The sequence below is a fragment of the Quercus lobata genome, chromosome 4 (genome assembly GCF_001633185.2).
Source record: "Quercus lobata isolate SW786 chromosome 4, ValleyOak3.0 Primary Assembly, whole genome shotgun sequence".
NCBI classification, from domain to species: Eukaryota; Viridiplantae; Streptophyta; class Magnoliopsida; order Fagales; family Fagaceae; genus Quercus; species Quercus lobata.
The window spans coordinates 15,137,092-15,158,711 of NC_044907.1; the positions used below are offsets into that span (position 1 = coordinate 15,137,092).

At 33.3% G+C, this 21,620-nt stretch overlaps 1 protein-coding gene and 1 pseudogene across 1 annotated transcript; both read right to left on the reverse strand.

Moving 5' to 3' along the window:
• Positions 1-2,652: 2,652 nt before the first annotated feature.
• Positions 2,653-6,092, reverse strand: LOC115984671 (annotated as a pseudogene).
• Positions 6,093-17,807: 11,715 nt separating this feature from the next.
• On the reverse strand, positions 17,808-21,272 carry LOC115984672. The gene is made up of 7 exons (XM_031107694.1): positions 21,269-21,272; positions 20,537-20,742; positions 19,600-19,712; positions 19,368-19,434; positions 18,670-18,801; positions 18,461-18,527; positions 17,808-18,119 (listed from the first exon to the last, which is right to left on the reverse strand). The coding sequence occupies exons 1-7, from the start codon at positions 21,270-21,272 to the stop codon at positions 18,073-18,075; spliced, it is 636 nt and encodes a 211-aa protein (XP_030963554.1). The 3' UTR covers positions 17,808-18,072.
• Between the last annotated feature and the right edge of the window lie 348 nt (positions 21,273-21,620).

Genomic DNA, 21,620 nt, shown 5'->3' on the forward strand with positions numbered 1-21,620 from the left:
TTCATACTTATTCAGATATGTTGCAACAAATAATTGTGACATTAAATTTAGTGGGTCTCACAATGCTGAAATTTTTTTAACGATTGATTTTGAATCATGAGATCTGACAATGCTATTTCTAAGTGTTGTACAACTTTTGTTTGAAAAATTTATGATGAATTTAATTAGATGGCCTAAAATATTTGATGAAATGGCCTTTGGCATTGATTTTAGTGTGTGCAGCACTGCTGGGCATGTTTCACGGTCAAGTTACAAGGCTCAAATTCAAATCACTCCTTTTCTGTAATTTTCCTCCCATGTCTGCAGGTCCAGATTGCACTTTGGAGCATAATAGTTTTTTAGATTACCTTTTATTTGCAAAGTTTAGAATTTCTTTGGAGAACATATTAAGCTTTGAAGTAGAATTGCTTTTTTTCATCATTTCAAGTTAAATAGTTGAGTACAGAAAGTCATTATTAGTGATTAAGCTTGTACAATGCCCCTTTGCACTGGCTTCATCAAATTGTAATTAAGAAAGTCAATCAGCTATAGAAATTTTAATAGGGAAGCTGTCTGTGAAATTTGTAAACTTGCTTTGAGAAGTTTTTACATTTGTTAACACCCTGCATCACGATTCCCATTTTGAGCATTATGCCTATGTGATATAGTTTTTCAAGTGGTTGGTTATATGTTAGCATGTGTGGCTGCAATAAAGATCTATGCTATTTATCTTATATGCAGCTTCTCCAATACTATCACCTGGCTGTTCGGTGACTGGAACAATTGATGGAAAATTTGACAATGGATATCTGGTTACTGTAAACCTGGGTGCCGATCAACTGAAAGGTGTGGGAGATTAATGCTATTCTTGGTCATTGCTCACTCTCTCTCTCTCTCTCTTCTTTGCTTGCTTAAAATTTAGGGAGTTCAATTGGATTTGAATGTGTTTAGAGTTAAATGAACCCATCCCAAACCAGATGAATGTCGCTTGGAAATGTGGAGTTTAGCATATTAAGATTGAAGATACAAAATATAAAATAACAATCTTACACAAATTTTGATGCTGAAACAACTAAGAATAAAGACCAAGAAATTTTACTATGATCTGAATTCCACTCTCTGCTCTGAACATTGTACCATTATAGTATTATTACATGAGACTTGTGCTTGTTTCTTTATATCTATGAACAACTCTAGTTTTATCTTTAACTGTAAATAATTTTTTGCAGATAACTTGGTGAAGCATTTGCTGCTAAAGACACCTTAAAAGTACCCTTCAAATCTGAAGGCAAGGGCAGGTTCAAGACAGCCAGCTTCAAGTTCAAAGCGCTGTCTGAATTAGACCGTTGATGAGGCCCAACTTCTACTTAAACTAGTTATCTAAAATGTTTGAATTCTGTTTTATGGTACTAGTAGTATTCTATTGTCACTAGGTATCAGAATAGAAAGCTATGTGATTTCTATTCAGAGAAAAATGTAATGGGAAGATCTTGTGTATGTGATCCGTGTAGTAATGCAGACTTGGCAAATGAAAAATTTTGAGTGACATGCATATGTAGAGGCTTTATTTTTAGGGTTGCTGCTGGGTACAGCTCACATGGTAGTTAATGGTAGTTATTTGAAAACATAAAGAAAGAATAAAGAAAACATAAAAAAAGAATATTTAAATAAAGTGGTAAAATAATGGAACTTTTGATGTTTGGTGGATTGTAAAGTGGAATGTTAAAATTGATAAAGTATGATTTTGAAATGGTAAATGCTAAAATATTTAGCATTCTTGATGAGAATGCTCTTAATAGGAATGCTCACTTTTTCTTGTACGTAATCATCAAATTATGGGTGACAAACATCTTTATAGTGCTAATAATTTGCAGTGACAATGGAACTAATAACTACCAAACTTGAAGCCTTGTTGGCCACTGGTGCTATCCAAGGCTTGAAGCAGGAAAATTTCTTTGTGAAAAATGAAGGCAAATAAAAGATCAAAGACAACAATTTTAACGTGGTTCGGCCATAAAAGCCTACATCCATAGAGTCTCTATTATTTTTTAGAAGCAATGTTACAGCCACAAATTACTCCATGGATATTAAAAAAAATAAAAAACAAAAAAGAGCCATGACAAATACAGGATAAACTAATGAGTGTTAAAAGAAACAAAAGGAGGTGCTACAAATCTGATTAATTTGTTCCAACATTATACCAAATCAAAACCTCATCAAGTCATGATGCCTTCCAATAGGGTCACCGGCCCTCTGCACCTACATTCAAGGAGGACAATCATCCCTCTAAATCATTGAATTAAGGGAAATCATTTCAATGCATAGGAAGAATTTTTTGTTTTCAAAATATTAAGGGGATTCATAATGATGCAAGAAGGTTCAATTTTCGAATCCTAAACTCATTAAATGTTTTATGGAAATGTTTATCCTGGTACTTGAGAGATAGTTAAGATTATAAACAACTAAATCATTCCCAGTAAATTAGTTAAACTTCTTACCCATTAAATTCCATACTTAGAGTAATTTAAGCCAATATCACTGATTAGATGAATCTTAATCATATGAATAGTACCATCATGTAATAAAATTTCACATGGCATCAATATTATCAATTTCACTAGAATAAAAGAAAGTATCGTGACAAGCACATGGCATTGTGTTGGATATATGATCCCCCTCCTTCCATAAAGGTTTGGAATGGGTGTTAGAGCAACAAGTACTATGTCATGAGCAATTTACCTGTAAGTTGAAGTCATTCTTGGCGTCTTCTTGTTCTGAGGAGATTGTCTCTAATCAAATGCAACTGAGCTACAACGTCACTAATGTTCATCCTTTCTCTTGGAGATTCCACAGAACAAGAAACTCCAATTCCAAATATCAAAATCAAGCACTCTAGAATTTTGGGACTTCCTACTTGATTTTGAATGTGAGTATCATTTGTCCTTGTTTCCATATCTTCTCTTTCCCAAAGAATAATAGGATCCACAATGTTAATCATTTGTTCTGGCAAAGCTCCTTTAACGAAATCATGAAGGTTCAAGTTGTCTTTGAAAATGTTATTGGTTGGCCTTTTTCCTGTGAACATCTCCAATAATAGTATCCCATAACTATAGACATCACCATTTATTGACACCTCATTTCCTATACCATATTCTGCAATTGCACATAACATTACAATATGATTGATCTAGTTTCATATTAAAAAAAAAGTAAACAATATAACAACACAACTTTGAAATAGCTCTTTAGTGGCATATAAAAGGCAAAAATAATTACGACTAGTGGAAATTTCTTCTAGGACACGCTCCATCTTCTAAGAGGCTCCCTTAAGTTATTTTCATACTTGAAAGTACATTAAGAAATATTATGAAAAGAAAAGAATTTAATGCACAAAAGTGGAAAGATATTCACCTGGCGGAGCATAACCAATTGTTCCTCTTAATCCGAAAGAGCTTGATTGATTAGTGAAATGCTCTTGGGTGGCCTCGCGAAGGAACCTTGCTAAGCCAAAGTCACCAACATGTCCAATCATTTCATCATCGAGAAGAACATTGCTAGGCTTGAGGTCACAATGAACAATTGGTGTATGGCAATGATGATGGAGGTATTCCAATGCATTTGCAACATCAATGGCAATATTCAATCTTTGAAGAAAATTCAAATTCATTTGTACCTCAGGAACCTCATTTGTTCTTGAAATTGGATGCAACCACTCATCTAGGTTGCCATTAGTCATGAACTCGTATACCAATGCTTTGAAATCATGACCTTGATAGTCAACACCTGAACATGCTGTGAATACCTTTACCAGATTCCGATGTCTGATATTTCGCAAAGCCTCACATTCAGCAATAAAACTTTTCGAAGCTCCATGGTGCAAGAGGTTGAGCACCTTGACAGCAACTTTACCTCTATCATTATCAAGAATTCCTCTATACACAGATCCAAAGCTACCCACACCAATTAAATTAGTGCTAGAGAATGCATCTGTAGCTTTTAGGAGACTTTGGTAAGATACATTCAAAAGTAATTCTCGAGTTATTTAAAATACATTCTCTCCTTTTTCTTTTTAAAGTGCAGAGATGTAAAAATAAAATTACCAAAGTTACTCCAAGAAGGCCAGAAAGTATAGAGATTATTAGCTTCAAGGAAAGAGTCAACTTCCTCTTCTTGGGTCTATTGTATTTACATATAGGAAGATCAAACTTTGGCATGCCTCCACATAAGTTACTATTTCCCTTAATCACAGTAGCACTTATGTTCTTGAAAACTCCATTTGTTGGTACCTCCCCATCAAAATTGTTATAAGACAAATTCAATAACTCCAAGAAGATAAAGCTTTCCAAAAATTTTGGAATATTGCCAGAGAAATTGTTTTTAGAAAGATCTAAAAGTTGAAGGCCCCTTAATGATTCCAAAGATGAAGGAATGACCCCTTGAAAGAAGTTGCTTCTCATGGCTAGAGATTCTAGTTTTACACAGCTACCAAGACTTGTTGGAAAATTTCCAAACAACATGTTTTCAGAAATATCCAAGTATTCTAAATTTTTTAAATTTCCTACTTCTGTAGGAAGGACACCAGTAAATTTGTTGGCTGACAAGTCTAGAGAAATTGGTGAGAATGAGAGACCAATTACTTGATATGATATGGTACCATTGAGATTGTTTTTAGCAAGACTCAAATCAATCACATTTTCACACTTGCCTAGACTTAAGGGGATGCTTCCTTGAAGATTATTATCATCTAAATACAAAGTTATCAAAGAAGTTAAATTTCCAAGAGAAGATGGAATGTTCCCAAAGAAATTGTTTGCAGATAAATCCAAATATTGTAACTTATGAAGCTTTCCAATTTCAAAAGGAATATGACCTGATAATTTATTGTTCCCCATATCTAGTGACTCCAAATTCGTCAAATTTCCAATTCCAATAGGAATGTTTCCAGATATTTTATTATTATTTAGAATAAATTTGATGAGAGTAGTTGTGAAATTGAAAATGCACTTGGGCAACTCTCCTCCGAAATTATTGAAATTTATCTCCAATGTGGTCAGATATGTGGCATTTGTCAAAGAACAGAGAAAGCTCAAGTCATTTGCTCCTCCATTTCCAAGCTCGTTAAGAGCCATGACAAAAAATGAAACTCTATGTAACTTCTCCAAAGAAGGAACTCTTCCTCTTAGTTTATTTCCGGTAAATTCAAGTACTTTTAGATTTGAGGCATTAGATATTGAAATAGGGATAGGTCCAATAAATTGGTTGAAGGCAATGCTTAAAAATTCGATATTTGGTAGGGTGATACCAATGTCTGACGGAAGATGCCCTTGGATTTGATTGGTTCCTAAATCAAATTCTTTTAGCGAAGACAAATTGAAGATTGAGGGAGGAATTATTCCAGACAACCTATTTTCACCGACATTAAAAATTGTAAGTTTCCTCAGTTGGCCAAAAGAAGTAGGGATACTCCCTCCCAAGTTATTATAAAGTGTAGAAAACAATACTAGAGAGGATAAGTTTCCGAAAGAAGGTGGGATACTTCCTATCAAATTATTTTTTCTAAAAGAAAAGAATTGGAGTTTTGACAAAGTGCCAAGAGTTGTAGGGATTTCCCCATCCAAAAGGTTGTGACCAAAATGAATGTATTTGAGGTTGGTGCAACCAGATATATTGCCTGGAATTTTTCTACTAAGTGTGTTATTGTACAAGCTCAGTGATTGCAATCTACGTAAATAGCCAATTTCTGGAGGGATTTCATTTTGAAAGCTATTGTTTGAGAGTATTAGATTCTTCAAAAAACTTAAATTACCAACATGTGGTGATATGGAGCCTACCAGTTTCGAAGATTGCAGGTCCAACACAACGACCCTTTGATGTCGACGACCACAGGTAACTCCTCGCCATTGGCAAACGTGGATGCTGTCATTCCAAGAGCTCATAACTTGGAGAGGATCATCAGTGATCTTGGCTTTGAGCTCAAGTAACGCTAACCGATCAGTCTCATTATTCCCACCAACCACAAAGGTGACTAACAAGCCACACCACAAGAGAAGGATAAAAGCATGCATGTAAAAAGATGAGGATAGTGGAGCTGAACTCATGTTGTAAAGCCCCATGCACAGTCACGCAGCTTGGTACACACTTTTTTTTTTGCTAAGAGATACAATTGGGTGTTTTTTTGTGAAGACAGAGTAGGTTTGATTTCACCGCTTAGGTGCTAAGCACATATTTATAATAAGGTAGAGAAGAACAAACTAACTGAAAGGACTTGAGGGATTATAGATTTTTTTCTTTCCTATTTTCTTTTTTCCCCCTCCACTTAATAAGGGATGAATGAGTAAGTATGAGACCCATGTATCACTGATATGTGAGTCCTAATTCAAAATTGAGTCTCATTCATCCAGTGCATAATAGTTTTTCAGTCAATAAGAGATTTTGGCTTTTTAAAAATTTTGTAGTTAACACATCACCCATGTAAATGCGTTAAAATTCAATCAGTAATTGACACATAAACAATTAAACATACTAGATTTAGGTGTGGAAAAAGGTGTGTTGTTAGTGTTAACCAGAGTTAGGAATTTTTTTTTTCCCCAAAATAATAGAGAACAGCTTTCCTTTGTGGCTTACATAGTCACAGATCAAAATATCTAATTAAAAGTGGTCCCACGGTCAAGGGGTTTTGTTCTACATGGCTACATTCAATGTTCCTTAATTTGTGACGTGCTTGACGGATTGACGGGTCTTGCAAGCCACACATGGCCACATTCATTATTCATTCCATCGTATTCCTATGAAGAAATTTCTAACATAGTTGGGAAAAAATAAATCAATGCTCAAATTGAATATTAACAATTTTTGTTTTTGCTAAGTGCTACAATTGGATCTTTTTTCTTTTTTGAAGACAGATTGAGTTTGATTTCACTACTTAGGTACTCAGGAAAAAGCACATATTTATAATAAGGTAGAGAAGAACAAACTGACTACAAGGACTTGAAGGATTATAGAAATATCTTTCTTTTTTTTTTTCTTTTCTTTTCTCTCCTATTTTCTTTTCTTCCCCTCAACTAAATAAGGGACGAATGAGTAAGTACGAGACCCATGTATCACCGATATGTGAGTCTTACTCAAGGAAGTTGATATCGTATCGTACCGGCCAATATGGCCGGAATTTTTCGTACCGGTCGATGAATCGGTACCGAAACACCTTCAAAATGTACCACTCAAGATACCAGCCGTACCGGAGTATACCGGACGTTTCGGTCAGAAAATAGAAATTCGGCCGGTACAAAAACTGAAAGGAAAGATAGAAGAAATGCACGATTTGAACAAACCCCAGTGCAGCAAGTTGCCACCACATTGACATCGTCGATTAGATCTTCTTCTTCCTTTTTTTTTTTTTTTTTCTTCTTCTCGTCTGTTGTCCTTCTCCACTGCTCTGATTTCTTCTCTTTTTTGCTGAACAATGAACATTCCTATGTGGTTTCTCTTTTTGTTATGTATCTTATTTGAAATTTCCTAAGCCCTTTTACACGTGACTAGCCTTGGAAATGTTGAAAACTTATATTTTTTTAAGGATGGGCTGAATGGTTCAGCCTTTACTTCTTTTTCAGTTTTGAGCCCCACATTATGTGATGCATTAATTGCATCACATCAATAGAACCTTTTGTTTTTTGTTTTGTTTGTTTTTTCTTTTTTTCTTTTTTTCTTTTTTTTTTGAGTAACAACCTTTTAGTTTTATTTGTATACAACGAATAATTAAGTTTTTTGTTTTTTTGTTTTTTTTTTTTTTTTTTTTTTTTTTTTTTTTTTTTTCTGTATGCAATGAACAATTAAAGTAATATTTTATGGTAAACAAAGATTTTTGAGGTAATGTTTTATAGTAAATATAGATTTGTGTGTGTATATATATTAAATATATAAAATAGAGGTAAACTTGAAATGGTACACCGGTATTGACCGGTACTCGAAATATATTGTATTGTTAGCCAAACCGATACAGCCTCCGGTACAATATTGATTTCCTTGGGACTCCTACTACTACTTCAAAATTGAGTCTTATTCATCCAGTGTATAATAATTTTTCCATCAATAAGAGATTTTAGCTTTTTAAAAAAAATTTAGCTGACCCATCACCCATGTGAATGCGTTAAAATTCAATCAGTAATTGACACATAAACATACTAGATTTAGGTGTGGGAAAAGGTGTGTTGTTAGTGTTAACCAGAGTTAGGAATTTTTTTTTTCCCAAAATAATAGAGAACAGCTTTCCTTTGTGGCTTACATAGTCATAGATCAAAATATCTAATTAAAAATGGTCCCACGGTCAAGGGGTTTTGTTCTATATGGCCACATTCAATGTTCAATAATTTGTGACGTGGTTGACGGATTGACGGGTCTCACAAGTCACACATGGCCACATTCATTATTCAATCCATCATATTCCTATGAAGAAATTTCTAACATAGTTGGAAAAAAAAAAATCAATGCTCAAATTGAATATTAACAATTTTTGTTTTTGCTAAGTGCTACAATTGGGTCTTTTTTTTTTTTTTTTTTTTGGTGTGAAGACAAATTGAGTTTGATTTCACTACTTAGGTACTCAGGAAAAAGCACATATTTATAATAAGGTAGAGAAGAACAAACTGGCTACAAGGACTTTAGGGATTATAGAAATTTCTTTCTTTCTTTCTTTCTTTTCCTTTCTTTTCTATTTTCTTTTTTTCCCCTCCACTTAATAAGGGTCCTTTGACAAAAAAAAAAACAAAAGGGAGGAAACTTCCCCAATCGACCTCATTCAATATTGGACATATGTTTTTTTTTTTCTTTTTTTTTTAATTATTATTGAAAGTGAATTATGATAAATTTTCTATTAGATAGAGTTTTCTTATTATATCCTCTATGTTTACAAATTTTTAAGAAAATCAAATATCGATAGTTATGTCATCAAGAAAATATATAAATTCATGTTTTTGTAGTTTAAAACTATGTATAAGAAATAGGTTTATGGATCAAATAGTAAATGATATTAAATTTAAAAGAAATTTGACGTCAAATGATAGTAAATGTCAACATGCATGTTAAGAATATAAAGAACATTTAATCCAATTGTTAGATTTTCAAAATATGCAATCATGTTAATTTTTTAGTGAGAGTTTAAAACATTTTTCTTTAAACTAGTTTAGAAAGAAACTTTGTCCATCAATATTTTTCAAAGCTTCTAACCCTACTCAATTTTAGAACTTAGAAGTCATATGCACGAAATACTATGTTCCACTGAATTTTCTTTTAGCAAGTAATTTTATAATTTGTTGAAGTGGGGATTAAAAATTATAGAAAAAAACATGGTCATTCATCTAAAATGCTATAAAAAGTTATGAATCACTTATAGTAGATCATTTCATCATGTGGTAAAATTGTGTGAGATTGCAAATTGGGTGGGTCTTAAATTTATTGAAAAATATAGTTATTGTACATACGATTTATTTGGTTTTTATGTGTAAGAGAGTTATTGTTTGTTTTTTTTCCCCCTTTGCTTATTAAGAAAAGGTGGAATAGTGGGAACAATTCACTTTCTACCATAATGAGTTAAACTCCCACTCTAAATAACCTTGTAAAATATGGTTCTAATATTGTCCAAGTCTTGAATCTAAGTGCTAAGATTAGATGGACAAGATGCTTGATCACCTAACTCTTATAAATAATAAATAAATAAAAGTGAACTCTTGGAAGCAAGTAAGTTTCCGTATGGGAGAGTTTTGGTTGAATTGCAAGAGGTTGATGGACTTTTGACCAGCCCTTGTCAAATTACATGGGTCACTGTCAAGGTAAAGACAACCCAAAACAATTTGTCGCTCACATAAGGCTAGTTTGGTACTGTTGTTTACAAAATAGTTTTCATTGTTTAAACACCACAACACATATTTCCAAGAGCATAACTATGTGCAAGGGTGGGAGGGCCATGGCCTCCCCCAAAACTTTGAAAAAATATATAATTATTTTAATGTTTTCAAAATTTAGTCTAAAAAATAAGAGTTCCCCCCACCCCCACCCCCCCAAAAAAATAGATTTAGTCCAATGATACTCTTAAAAAAATAATTGGTTTAATAGTTATAGAGACATAACTTTATTTTTTGCAATTCTATTTGTTATTGTAAATTATGCTCTTATATCTGTTAAATATTTGATAAAGTTTGGCACCAAATATGTTTGAATCTATATCTTTTTCAACCTGTTATGTAGCAATTAACAAGTCATTGACTCATTAAAAAAATATCATCAATAAAACTACACATGAAATGTCTCTTTAGTTGCCACATAAAGGGTTAGAGCAAAATAACTTCAAATATGTTTAAGCCTAACTTATTCCTCCACGTTTTGGATCATTCATGTTTATGAAAATTTCATTAGTTCAATTGAAATATTTTTTTTACTTACTTTAGTATAAAATTTGATAATTTGTATCGAAAATGAAACTTTTTAAGAATTTCACTATAAAAATGGTAAAAATGAATTTCATTTTATGAAAGATAGCCATTAACTGTAATTTTGATTGAAAATACTAAGATCTTTTTTTTTTTTTTTGGTGTGTGTATAGATATAACTTATCAAATAAAAAAGTGTGTATATAATAAAAAAACGAGTGTATATATGTGTATGTGGAGGTTGTCTTAATAAATATATTAGTGCTGCAACTTGGCCCCCCAAACAAAAATTCCTGGCTACACCCTTGCTTGTTTCCATAACTCTTTTTCACCCATATATATTTCCACAACACTTAAACAATGTTACTAGAAATCTTTTACCAAACGGGCCATAGTCACTGTTAAAAATAGTCCTACTTACAGTGAGTCGTGTTCTAATTCCACAAGACGTGCACGACGGATTGAAAGGTCTCCAGTATCCACATGACCACATAATTCATTTTTCTAAATTTTCATTGCCAATGATATTCCAATGAAATTGTGTATGAAATTGACGTGCTTTAGATTTATAGAAATAGTTATAGGACATGTATATTTGTTTCGCTTTTATGTGTAAGAGTAATCTGATCTATGTCAGATTACATAAGGTCACCTTACTAACTATGAGAATGAATGAGGCAAAGTCCATAGCTGACCCTTGACCTTTGTGACTAAAAATGGTCCCATGTACAAGACGTGTATGACGGATTGACGGGTCTCTCAAGTCCCACATTGATTATTCTACATTTTGATTGCCTACAATATTCCAATCCATCGTATTCCTCGGAAGAAATTTCAAACATAGGAGGAAAGATATTTATGCTCCAATTGACTATTATCAGCATGTAGGGGTGAAATCAGGAATTTTTGCTTGAGGGGACAACTTCTATTTTTAAAAGTTACATCTTAAAAAATGTTTAATAGTTATAAATATTAAAATATTTTTCAAAATTATGTCAATTAATAGTTTTTATTAACTTTAGCCTTTAAGCTGTTCTAAAATATAAGAATTCCCTTAATACTTTTTAGTGAAATTGTCAAATGTGTGACCATTTATTCTACAAGCCTTAAACCTATTTTATGGAAAAACCCTCAATGCTCTATTTCATTACAAGAATTTGATATGAACCAATAGAAATTTGAAATTTTAATTGTGAGAAATAAATAGTCTTTCTTTTATTTCAAATTGTTTCAAGTTTCAGCAAGTCGGCTCTAGAGTTGAGACCGTGCACAGTTGCATGCATGAGTATTCTTAGGGGATGCATTGGCATGGTGAGAGCATTTTAGTATTGATTTTCTAAACCACACCAAAAATGATTATGAATTCATATTTGGTATGCATGCAATTGCTTTCGCAAATAAGGATAATAATTTATTAGGAACAATATAGGGAACCAACCAAGGTTGTCAAAATCGAGATCTTACGTAGAATCGTGAGAGGTAGGTGGAATCGCAAATCATAATCATTTATAAAACTTTTTGAATGATGGGTCCCACTAATTAAATTCAAGGTGGGACCCACCATTCATGTGAAAGGAAGGAGTATACATTCATAGTACTCCGGGAGCTAGGCGGCACCACATTAAGCTCAGGGGGTTCAAATGAACCCCCTGAACTAGCCCAAAAAATATATATTATAATGTAAATTTTTTTTTTTTGACCCCTTAAATAAAAATTTGAACCCCCTAACTCTAAAATTTTGTTAAACACAATTGAAATAAGTTTGAATCTGATGCTCTTAACAATATCTTTCCTTTTTAAACACACAAAAAAGTCCAATAACAAACTAATTTGATCTAATTTTTTTTTTTTTCAAAAGCCCAACAAGGAAAGTATAAAATTGTTAATCTTAATTCTTAAACCTTATAAAAAGCTCATTTAGATCTTAAAAAATTTGAAATCAATCAATTAAATGGGAGATCAATGGATGAATAATTGTTTGGCTATGTACATTGAAAAAAATGTAATTGATAGAATTGATAATGAAGATATCATGTAACGATTTCAAAATATGAAACCTCAAAGAAGGTAATCGTAAAACTTCTTGCATTTGGGTTTTTTTTTTTTTTTAATGCCAATATATTCAACTTCATTTTTGTTTTAGATTTTATATAATTTATGTTTCTCATTGCACCCCCTAGAAAATAATCCTAGACCCGCCACTGTCCGGGAGTACCTAATAATTTTCCGCAAAAATATGATGATGGCGACAAGCCCTAGTCCTAAAATTTTCATATCCGCCATCATCAAATTAAAAGACTAAATATGTCAATCTCATCATCATTACAATGAATTAAGGAGTAATCATTCAATGAGGGATTAGGGAGTAGTATTAATTACCCTACCTAAACACATGAAATATTCCACAAGGGTATTCATTGTTTACTAAAGAATGAGCAATTGTCTCATAAATCTATATCTATATATATAATAATAAGTGAAGCTGAGAGAAACTCAAATTAGAATTCCAAATTAGAGTTCCAATTTTGCGCCATGTGTCCTAAATTATTTATTTTTAAAGAGTTTTATTTATTAATTTTAGAATCAAATATGAGATCACATTATAAATATTCATCTAAGTAAGTTATTAAGTACAAAAACCAAAAAGTCTATAATAAATGAATCGTAAAAAAAAAAAAAAAAAAAAAAAAAAAAAAAAAAAATTTTTTTTTTTAAATGGACAATTTACATTTTATACCTAATAATATCCTTACAAAATTTTTTAAAGAGTTAACAAAATATAAAAATGACTATCAATAGTATTTAAATTATATATATAGGAATTATATTATGCATCTTATTGTATATTTTTAAATGTATCCATGCATATGCATGATGTTACAAGCTAGTACATAATAATATAAACAACACCGTTGTTTTGGGGGTAGAAACTAAATGTATCTTCCACTATAAAAGTAATAAACCAGTGAGGGGACAGAATTGTGAGCACTGAATAAGTTGGGCAACATTCAAGTATCGAAGCTAATAATGTCTTCCATTATAAAAGCTATAAGAAAGATATGGCATATACTCATATGTGAGTATAGAATAAGTTTGATAAAATTCAACATTTCTCCTTCAAGAATCGTGTTTGACAAGCCCTTTTCATTCGCTTTTGGAACTGCTAGAAGTGCTGCCTTTGGTTCAGTCCAAATAGACACGATCGATCTACATTCAAGAGCTATGTGCATAAAAATCACCCTAAGATTTTGGTTAGATTTGTAAAATAATACTTTTAATATTATCTATTTACTTAAATTGGCATTGCCCTGAAATTATTTGGAAACTTGGCTTCTTTTTTAAAATCGTATTTTGGAGACCCGATTTCAACTGATTTTAATGTATTTTAACTTTTAAGTGTAATTTTGTTTTGGCAGAATATTTTAATACTTAAAGAGTGTTCTCTTAATCTCAAATACTTTGGCCTTCCCCTCATCTCTTCAAAGTTTGTTGCTGGATAAATTAAATTGGTCAGCTTAAATGTTGTCGCTGGGAGAGTGCAACTAATTCAGTCAATGCTATTTGGCATTCAAGTTTCATAGACAAGTACCTTCATTTTCGGTCAATTTCGGTCCACTTTGGTCCAATTCATTCCAATTTTCGTTCACTTCAATCCACTTCCGTCCACTTCGTTCTAATTCACAGCTGACCATTCATTGGTTTTTTTTTTTTTTTTTTTTTTTTTTTTTTTTTTTTTTTTTTTTTTCTTGAATTGAAAAATGATCAATTTCTTCATTAAAATTAAGAGTCCAAATTTGGTAAGGATGGAGTGTAAAATCCATGTTTTACACCATCCAATAAGAGATTGCCACATCTGCATTTTACTTAAAATTCAATACATTCTACAACACCTAATAATATCTCAATAACTCCTAATTTGGTTGGATTTATATATGGATATTAGAATTGATTGGGTGTGATTGTACTTATTCTTAAATATATGATAAGATGATGTGATATGTTGAGATTGGAGGGGTAAAACATGAGTTTTACACTATATTCTTACAGAAATTAATCTCTAAAATTAATTATTAGAAATTTAAATATACATCTAATGTTGCTTTATTCAAATTTTAAAATAACGTTATAATGTGTATATTGTTAAATTCATAAAATATAATGTGAAATGGACTCTCCCTTTTTATTTAAGTATACTTCAAAAGATATTATCTGGAAAGCCAAAAAAAAAAAGGGTTCTCTTTAAACATAAAAAGGCTCTCATTACAAGATCTATAAGCAACTATTGAATGCTTCTTAGTAACCTTGATGGTATGATCTTGCCAGAACGCATCGCTCTTTTTTGTTCGTAATCATCAAATTATGGGTGACAAACATATGATTTAGTGCTAATAATTTGCAGTGACAAAGGAACTAATCATTATCAAACCAGAAGCCTTGTTGGCTAGCTCTTGGTGCTATGTTAGGCTCCAAGATGTAAAACTGCTTTGTAAAAATGAAAGCAAACAAAAGAAAGAAGACGACAATTTTAATGTGGTTTGGCTATAAAAGCCCACATCCACAAAGTCTCTATTACTTTCCTTTTTTCAGTGAAAAAAATCAGTTATAGAGCTTTGTTTATATATACAACTTTGGGGAATAGAATCCCTATACTAATTCAATCTATACTCCATCCGAGTGAATCATTAACTTCACCCTACTGTATACTCCACTGGATCAAGTATTGATGCAAATCAAGGATGACTCCGCACTTAATTGGCCAGAAATGCTAAAAGGAGACCCAGACAAGTGATCCAAGGAAAAATATTGCCGCTTCCATTGTGACCACGAACACGAAACCTCCGAATGCTAAGAGCTGAAAAGTCAAATCAAAGCCCTTATTAGAAAGGGGAAGTTGTAGCAATTTTCAAAAGTGGACTTGGGATACAACCTTTACAAGGACCAAATCAACTAGGTAGAGCAGAAGAGCGGCCTAGAGCAACCCTTTGAGAGATAAGAATGATCACAAGAGGCATTGCAAGATTGACGGCAGATCAGAAGAGCGACTTAGAGCACCCATTGAAGACCAAAGATAGATGGTAGAACCGATGGAGGAACTGGAATATGTCGCTTTGGACGGCAACCACCCAACAAGAGACACTTGATGGGTAGAAGCTACCTTACCCTTGGAACGCCAAACACTTTACTATTGGTAGTTCACTCCTTCAACCATGTTTACATTTATTTTGCTTGCATTTCCTTTGCATACATTGCTTATAAGTGTCATGTTTTGACGCAACTTATAGTATGATGTTATTTGCTTATTTGAGACTTAACTTACTTTCTTGTGAGCTTACTATTTGAATAAAAACATTTTCTCCAATTCTGGTGCTTGGGTAGAAGGAACCGAACAACCAAAGTCGCCTAGGGGTGGACGGTCTAAACATAAAAGTTGCCTACATTTGGCTGAACATCCAAAGCCATCTACGGGTGGATGAACGACCAAAGTCACCTATGGGTGGACGGTCTAAACAAAAGTTGCCTATGGGTGGATGGTCTAAACAAAAGTCACCTACGGGTGGATGATCTAAACACAAAATTGCCTACGGGTGGACGAACGACCAAAGTTTCCTACAGATGGACGGTCTAACACAAAGTCGCCTACGGGTGGACGGATGACCAAAGTTGCCTATGGGTGGACGGTCACCTACGCGTGGATGGACAACCAAAGTCGCCTACGGGTAGACAAATGACTAAAGTCACCTACAGGTAGACAAATGACTAAAGTCGCCTATAGGTGGATGGTCCAAATACAAAGTCTCCTATAGGTGGACAGACGACCAAAATTGCCTATGGGTAGACATTCCAAACACAAAGTCGCCTACAGGTGGATGGATGACCAAAGTTGCCTACAAGTGAACGATCTAAACATAAAGTCACCTAAAGGTATACATGACCATTGGCAAGATAATCAATCACCTTATAAAGCCACCAGAGGCATTATAAGAGTCATTAATGACCATTGATGACCTCCAACGGTTAGAGAAGTCAAAGATCCTACATAAATCACCTTAAAACTAAATAATAATAAAAAGAACCTTGTCTGGCACCACGACGGTGGCTAGAAGGAGAGAAACATCATTGTTATTCTCTTGTAGGTCTCAGACTCATTCATGTCGGATTCTACCTGGATAAACCTATCGACTAACGAATTTGACTTCATCACCTTTCATACTCCAACCGCGTCCATAAAGACGATGGTATGAATAGGGGGCCAACTAAAGAGGAAAAAAATCACCAATCCATTATATAGCAAAAGAGGAAAAATTTAGCATCGTCCATCTAGCCAACAATGTCCATATAATGAATGACTACAACACACATTAAATGAGTTCTCCATAAATGACATAAGACAGGCAAAAGCGTAACCAACGAACCAACAAGCAATAGACCATTGAAGTCTATGATGCCTCCACATTCATTACTGATAAGTCTTAATTTATCAAGACCGGCTATCTCTTGTCGGATAAATTAAATGTTATTCAATGCAAGGCGTAACGTACATACATCAATGACGGACAAAGCCATATTCAATGCCCCAGGTAGCCAATGAGTAACGTACAGACACCAACGGACGAATAGCCGTTGGTAGAAAATAAAAACTAGCTATTAATACCAGCGGCTTCATATCTCATAAATGAAGATATTTATTCAAACAATGAAGACAAGGGCTATAAAATCCCACACAAAACAAAAGCAAAGAGGTATCACTACAAGAAAACTGGGCTATTGCGGCGGGCCAAAACCGCCGCTAAAGCCCAAAAAAGCGCCGCTAAAGGTACATTCGACCTATAGCGGCGGGTGCTATTGCGGCGGGCCGTCCCGTCAGTGTTGCAGTGCCGCTATAGGTCGATTGCGGCGGTCGAAAAAAGCGCCGCTATAGATGTAACCTTTAGCGGCGGGTGAAGGTTTACTGCGGTGGGCATAAAACCGCCGCCATACGTGTTAAGAATTCGTGGCCTTGACTTTTAGCGGCGGGGTCATGCCCGCCGCTATTGGTGTCTATCTTTAGCGGCGGGTAAGCGACGCCGCTATAGGGAATCATTTAAAACATAAAATGTGCACCTTTGGCGGCGGTTTTTGCCCGCCGCTATAGGTCTTTTTTTTTTTCCAATTTTCTAGTGGGTTTTAAAACCACTTTTCTATTACAAATAATCCTGTAATAATTTTAGCCCCACTAAGACAATACCATAAATTTAACCAGATAACACCACAATTATCTCAAAACTAACATTATATTATCTAATACATAACAATGCCTATAACCATCGTCATAAAATTAACAAAAGAAAAGACGTAGTCATTACACAGGAGTGCCATCACACATTGTGTGATACAAGAAGTGCCTTCAATCCACAAGCTAGGCGGATTCAATAAAATCATAATTTAAAAAAAGATCCTCATTTTATTCCTTAAGCATTCTCATGGACATCCACACAACCAAGAGTAATATTTTGATAAATATCATTAAGCAACCAACACATATTTAAGTGTTTGCCAATGATACATGGCACTCAATGCTTGTTATAAAACCACATTAACAACTATGTTGAACTTAGGATACCTCATCAACACGGCACAACAATTCTTGCAGCAAATTAATATTCACATTAAATTGAAGAAACCTGTGATTCTAAACTCACATTTTGCATATAGGCAGTCCGTCATTCCCTTCTCCATGTCCAGCTACACAACAATGAAAAAAATTGCATAAGTTAGGATTATAATGCAAAGTTACCAAGTCAAAATACATAAAGTTATTATTTTTATCCATGCTTCCAGAACATATGCTTCAATGCATTAATGGAAAGAGAACAAGCTCTAGAATTGAATAAAGATTTCTATATCATTCTTAGATTTTTTTTCCTTCTCAATTGGTAATTACACACATTCAGTAAGTCATGAACAATAAAAATTTCTCTCAAACTATGCATTTTTTTGAACCAAACCCATTTAAAATAAAATGGAATAAAACTACTAATCACTCACTTTATTCTGGATAGAGAAAATATGAAGTTGGTATCTACCAAAACCCGATATAGCAGTCCCATCGAGGTGTTGTAATTGAAGAAAAGTGCCGATGAAACCTTCGGCCTATATCGAACAAAATTAAACACGTTACAACACAATATAAACCCTTACAAATCCCAAAGCTCCTATACCCAAAATTTAACACCAAAAATCTATATATATATAGGCTTTTAGAGAAGATGCGGTGAAAATAATGGGTAATTACATCAGGGATATAGAGTCGGAGATGATTAAGGAGGGAGAGGGAGCTGGGGCTTAAAGGCTCAAGATATCTTGTATGTGCTCCATCATACTCACGCTGTCTGGCTGACTGTACCTTGCACTGCATCTGAGGTAGTTGGATATTTTGAAAATAAATTTCCTCTTAGACTTTGAAAGGATTGACACTTTGTAATACAATTGTTTTGCTTAAAATGCATAATTAAGCATCAAACTGGCCTATTTCTCTATGAAATGATAATCCCGTGACAGTTTTGCTAATTCATTTTTATACAAAGTAGTAATGCAAAATGATCTAAATCAACCAATTATATTCATGCTATTACTTTTCTCATACAGTTTATTCTCAGAGGAACATAAATAATCCACAAAACAATCAGGTAACTAAGCTTCCACCATGCTCTTCCTTCCTGTACTTAGATGATCAAAACAATAACAGCCAACCAAAGAGGAACATATCTAAGAGCTTAGGATGTATTTGATGCATAAGTTTACAAACTTTAGATGATATATCAAGTTGCATTGGTATTGTATCTAATACAAATATGATTCTTTTTTCTAGAAGCATCCGTGCAATATAGGAAACACAAGTCTGAAAAAACCGATTAGATAAATATGAGAATGATAAATATTCTTGTTGAAAATCACAACTTGTATTGAATTTGGGAAATTAAAAGTCAATACCTTGACTGGTTCATTATCAGAACGGTAGACAATGCCTGGAATGTCATGTGACCACAATGGCAGACCCCTGAGCCCAACACCAAAAAATGCTTAGTTGCAAATTAAATTTCATGCACTAATTGTATAAAATAATTTACATTATCGAGCTTTTTATATTTGAGAAGTAAATATTTTATATATAATATAATAAGGAGAGGTATCAAAAGAAAGAAGAAAAAAGAAGTGGCTTTACCCATAAGACAATTCGCTCTCAATGAAGGGTCCAATCCTAAGGCATGCATATAAACCGTGTGCATGAATTTCCTTTATGAATTTTACTAAATCACATCTTCCACTGAAATCATACTGCAAAAGGCATATTGCAACCACCACCATTAATCATATTAATTAAAAAGACATATTATCACCACCATTAATCATTTAGTTTTATAAGAAATATTGAAATTGATGAATAAAAACTAGTTTTGAAACAGTCATTATGTATTTTCAATAATAATCTTTATTTTTTTAATGATATTATATTTTTCAACAGTCAACTTTATATAACTTAACGTTTACAATAGAGTTCCTCCAGTTTAGTCTCTCCAAGAGGATCCCTTCTGATAGACCCGTTTTAGCCAACCAAAAAGCAGATTATGCCAATGTCAATCGCACAAATTATCAACAATGAGAAATGTATAGCTTCATCAATAATAAGGCAGGACTTTTTTTTTTTTTTTTTTTACGATTAGAAAGTTCAGGGAAGAAAAGGTTGCCGCAATAGAGACGTAACAGTAGGCTTTAGCTTGTCAAATCCGCTCTCTATGTGCAACCCAAACATACACATAGATCAAACCAATCCAGTATTTCCTAGACCCACAAACTAGAACAACCCAACAATACCAATCAAAACGTCAAAAAAAAACCCAGATCCGAACAAAACCCATAATCCAAAAACAGCTCAAAAACAATCCCACAGATCGACAACAATATAAAATTATATCAAACTCAAAAACCCAGATCCAATACTACTCCACATAAAGCAAAGAGAACTCAAACAATACAACAAAAACATAGAAAATAAAGAAACCCCACAAAAAAACCTATAGAAGAAAGCAAGCAATGAGAGGTGAAAGAATGAAATAAAGCACAGATGTTGAGAAGTGGGTTTGGATTATAAGGGAACATACTTTAGAAATCGCTAGGAGCAACGCCAGGAAGGTAGAAGGAGTGAGATAAAGAGACGAAGAGCAGAAAAAACAAGAGACTTGTGGATCGGAGCTCGGCGGCGGCGACAATTGGCGTCTTGGAGAGTGAGAGACGTTGAGTGCGTGATCTGATCTGAGAGTGTGAGATGGAGTGATGGAGGCTGTGTGTGAAGAGAGAGATGGGGCGTCTGAATGAGAAAGAGATGCTAGGGTTTTAGTTTTAGATGTTTCGTTTTATATAAATTCAAAACGACGTAGTTTTGATAATAGAAACTTAAAAAATGAAAAAAAGCTATTTCGAAGGTTTGAACCAGGGCCAGGAACTTGAAAAAGACACGTGCTTACCACTAACGCAAAATACATTTACTTAACGTATTTTACCCATAATAATATATATAAGTTCAGAATAAATGATTTATTTTTTGTTATTTTTATTCAAGTTGGGCTTGCATATATATAGTTTATCAAATATATATATATATATATAAATAAATTTCTTGATTAATTTTTTTAAAATTATTTTAGTAAAACTTAAAATGATGCTGTTATTAACATATATTAATAAAAAAATGACTAATACACCCTTAAAATTACAACCACATAAAATGTGATTTTAATTAAAAAAAAAAAAAACAGGGCGGCAAAGAAATTGACCAAAAAATACCCCCTAAACCTAAAAAAAGACCAAGATGCCCCCAAGAGAAATCCACATACCCATTAACTCAAATGATCAACACAACAAAACCCATCACCCAAAATTGATAGCTCAGAGAGAGAGAGAGGAAAAAAAGTTACACCAACCAATAACTTATTGTTGAATTCATATTTTGAAAATCCAACCGTTGGATCACATTTTCTATATGTTCTTAACATGCATGCCAATTTTCATGCCAATCGGATTTAATTTACCATTTGATCTTTAAACACATCTTTTATGCGTTATTTTAAACTACAAAAATTTGAATTTAAAGAATTGATTGATGACATGACTATTAATCTTTTATCACCTTTAAATTTTGTAAGTATGAAAAATATATGAAGATAATGTAATCTAACGGTAGATTTG

Coding starts and splice junctions, on each gene's coding strand:
- LOC115984672 (XM_031107694.1), bottom strand. Junction 18,802..19,367: donor CTGATAATGAACCAGTCAAG/GTATTGACTTTT, acceptor CAAAATATCCAA/CTACCTCAGATGCAGTGCAA. Junction 18,120..18,460: donor GACTGCTATATCGGGTTTTG/GTAGATACCAAC, acceptor ATTGTTGTGTAG/CTGGACATGGAGAAGGGAAT.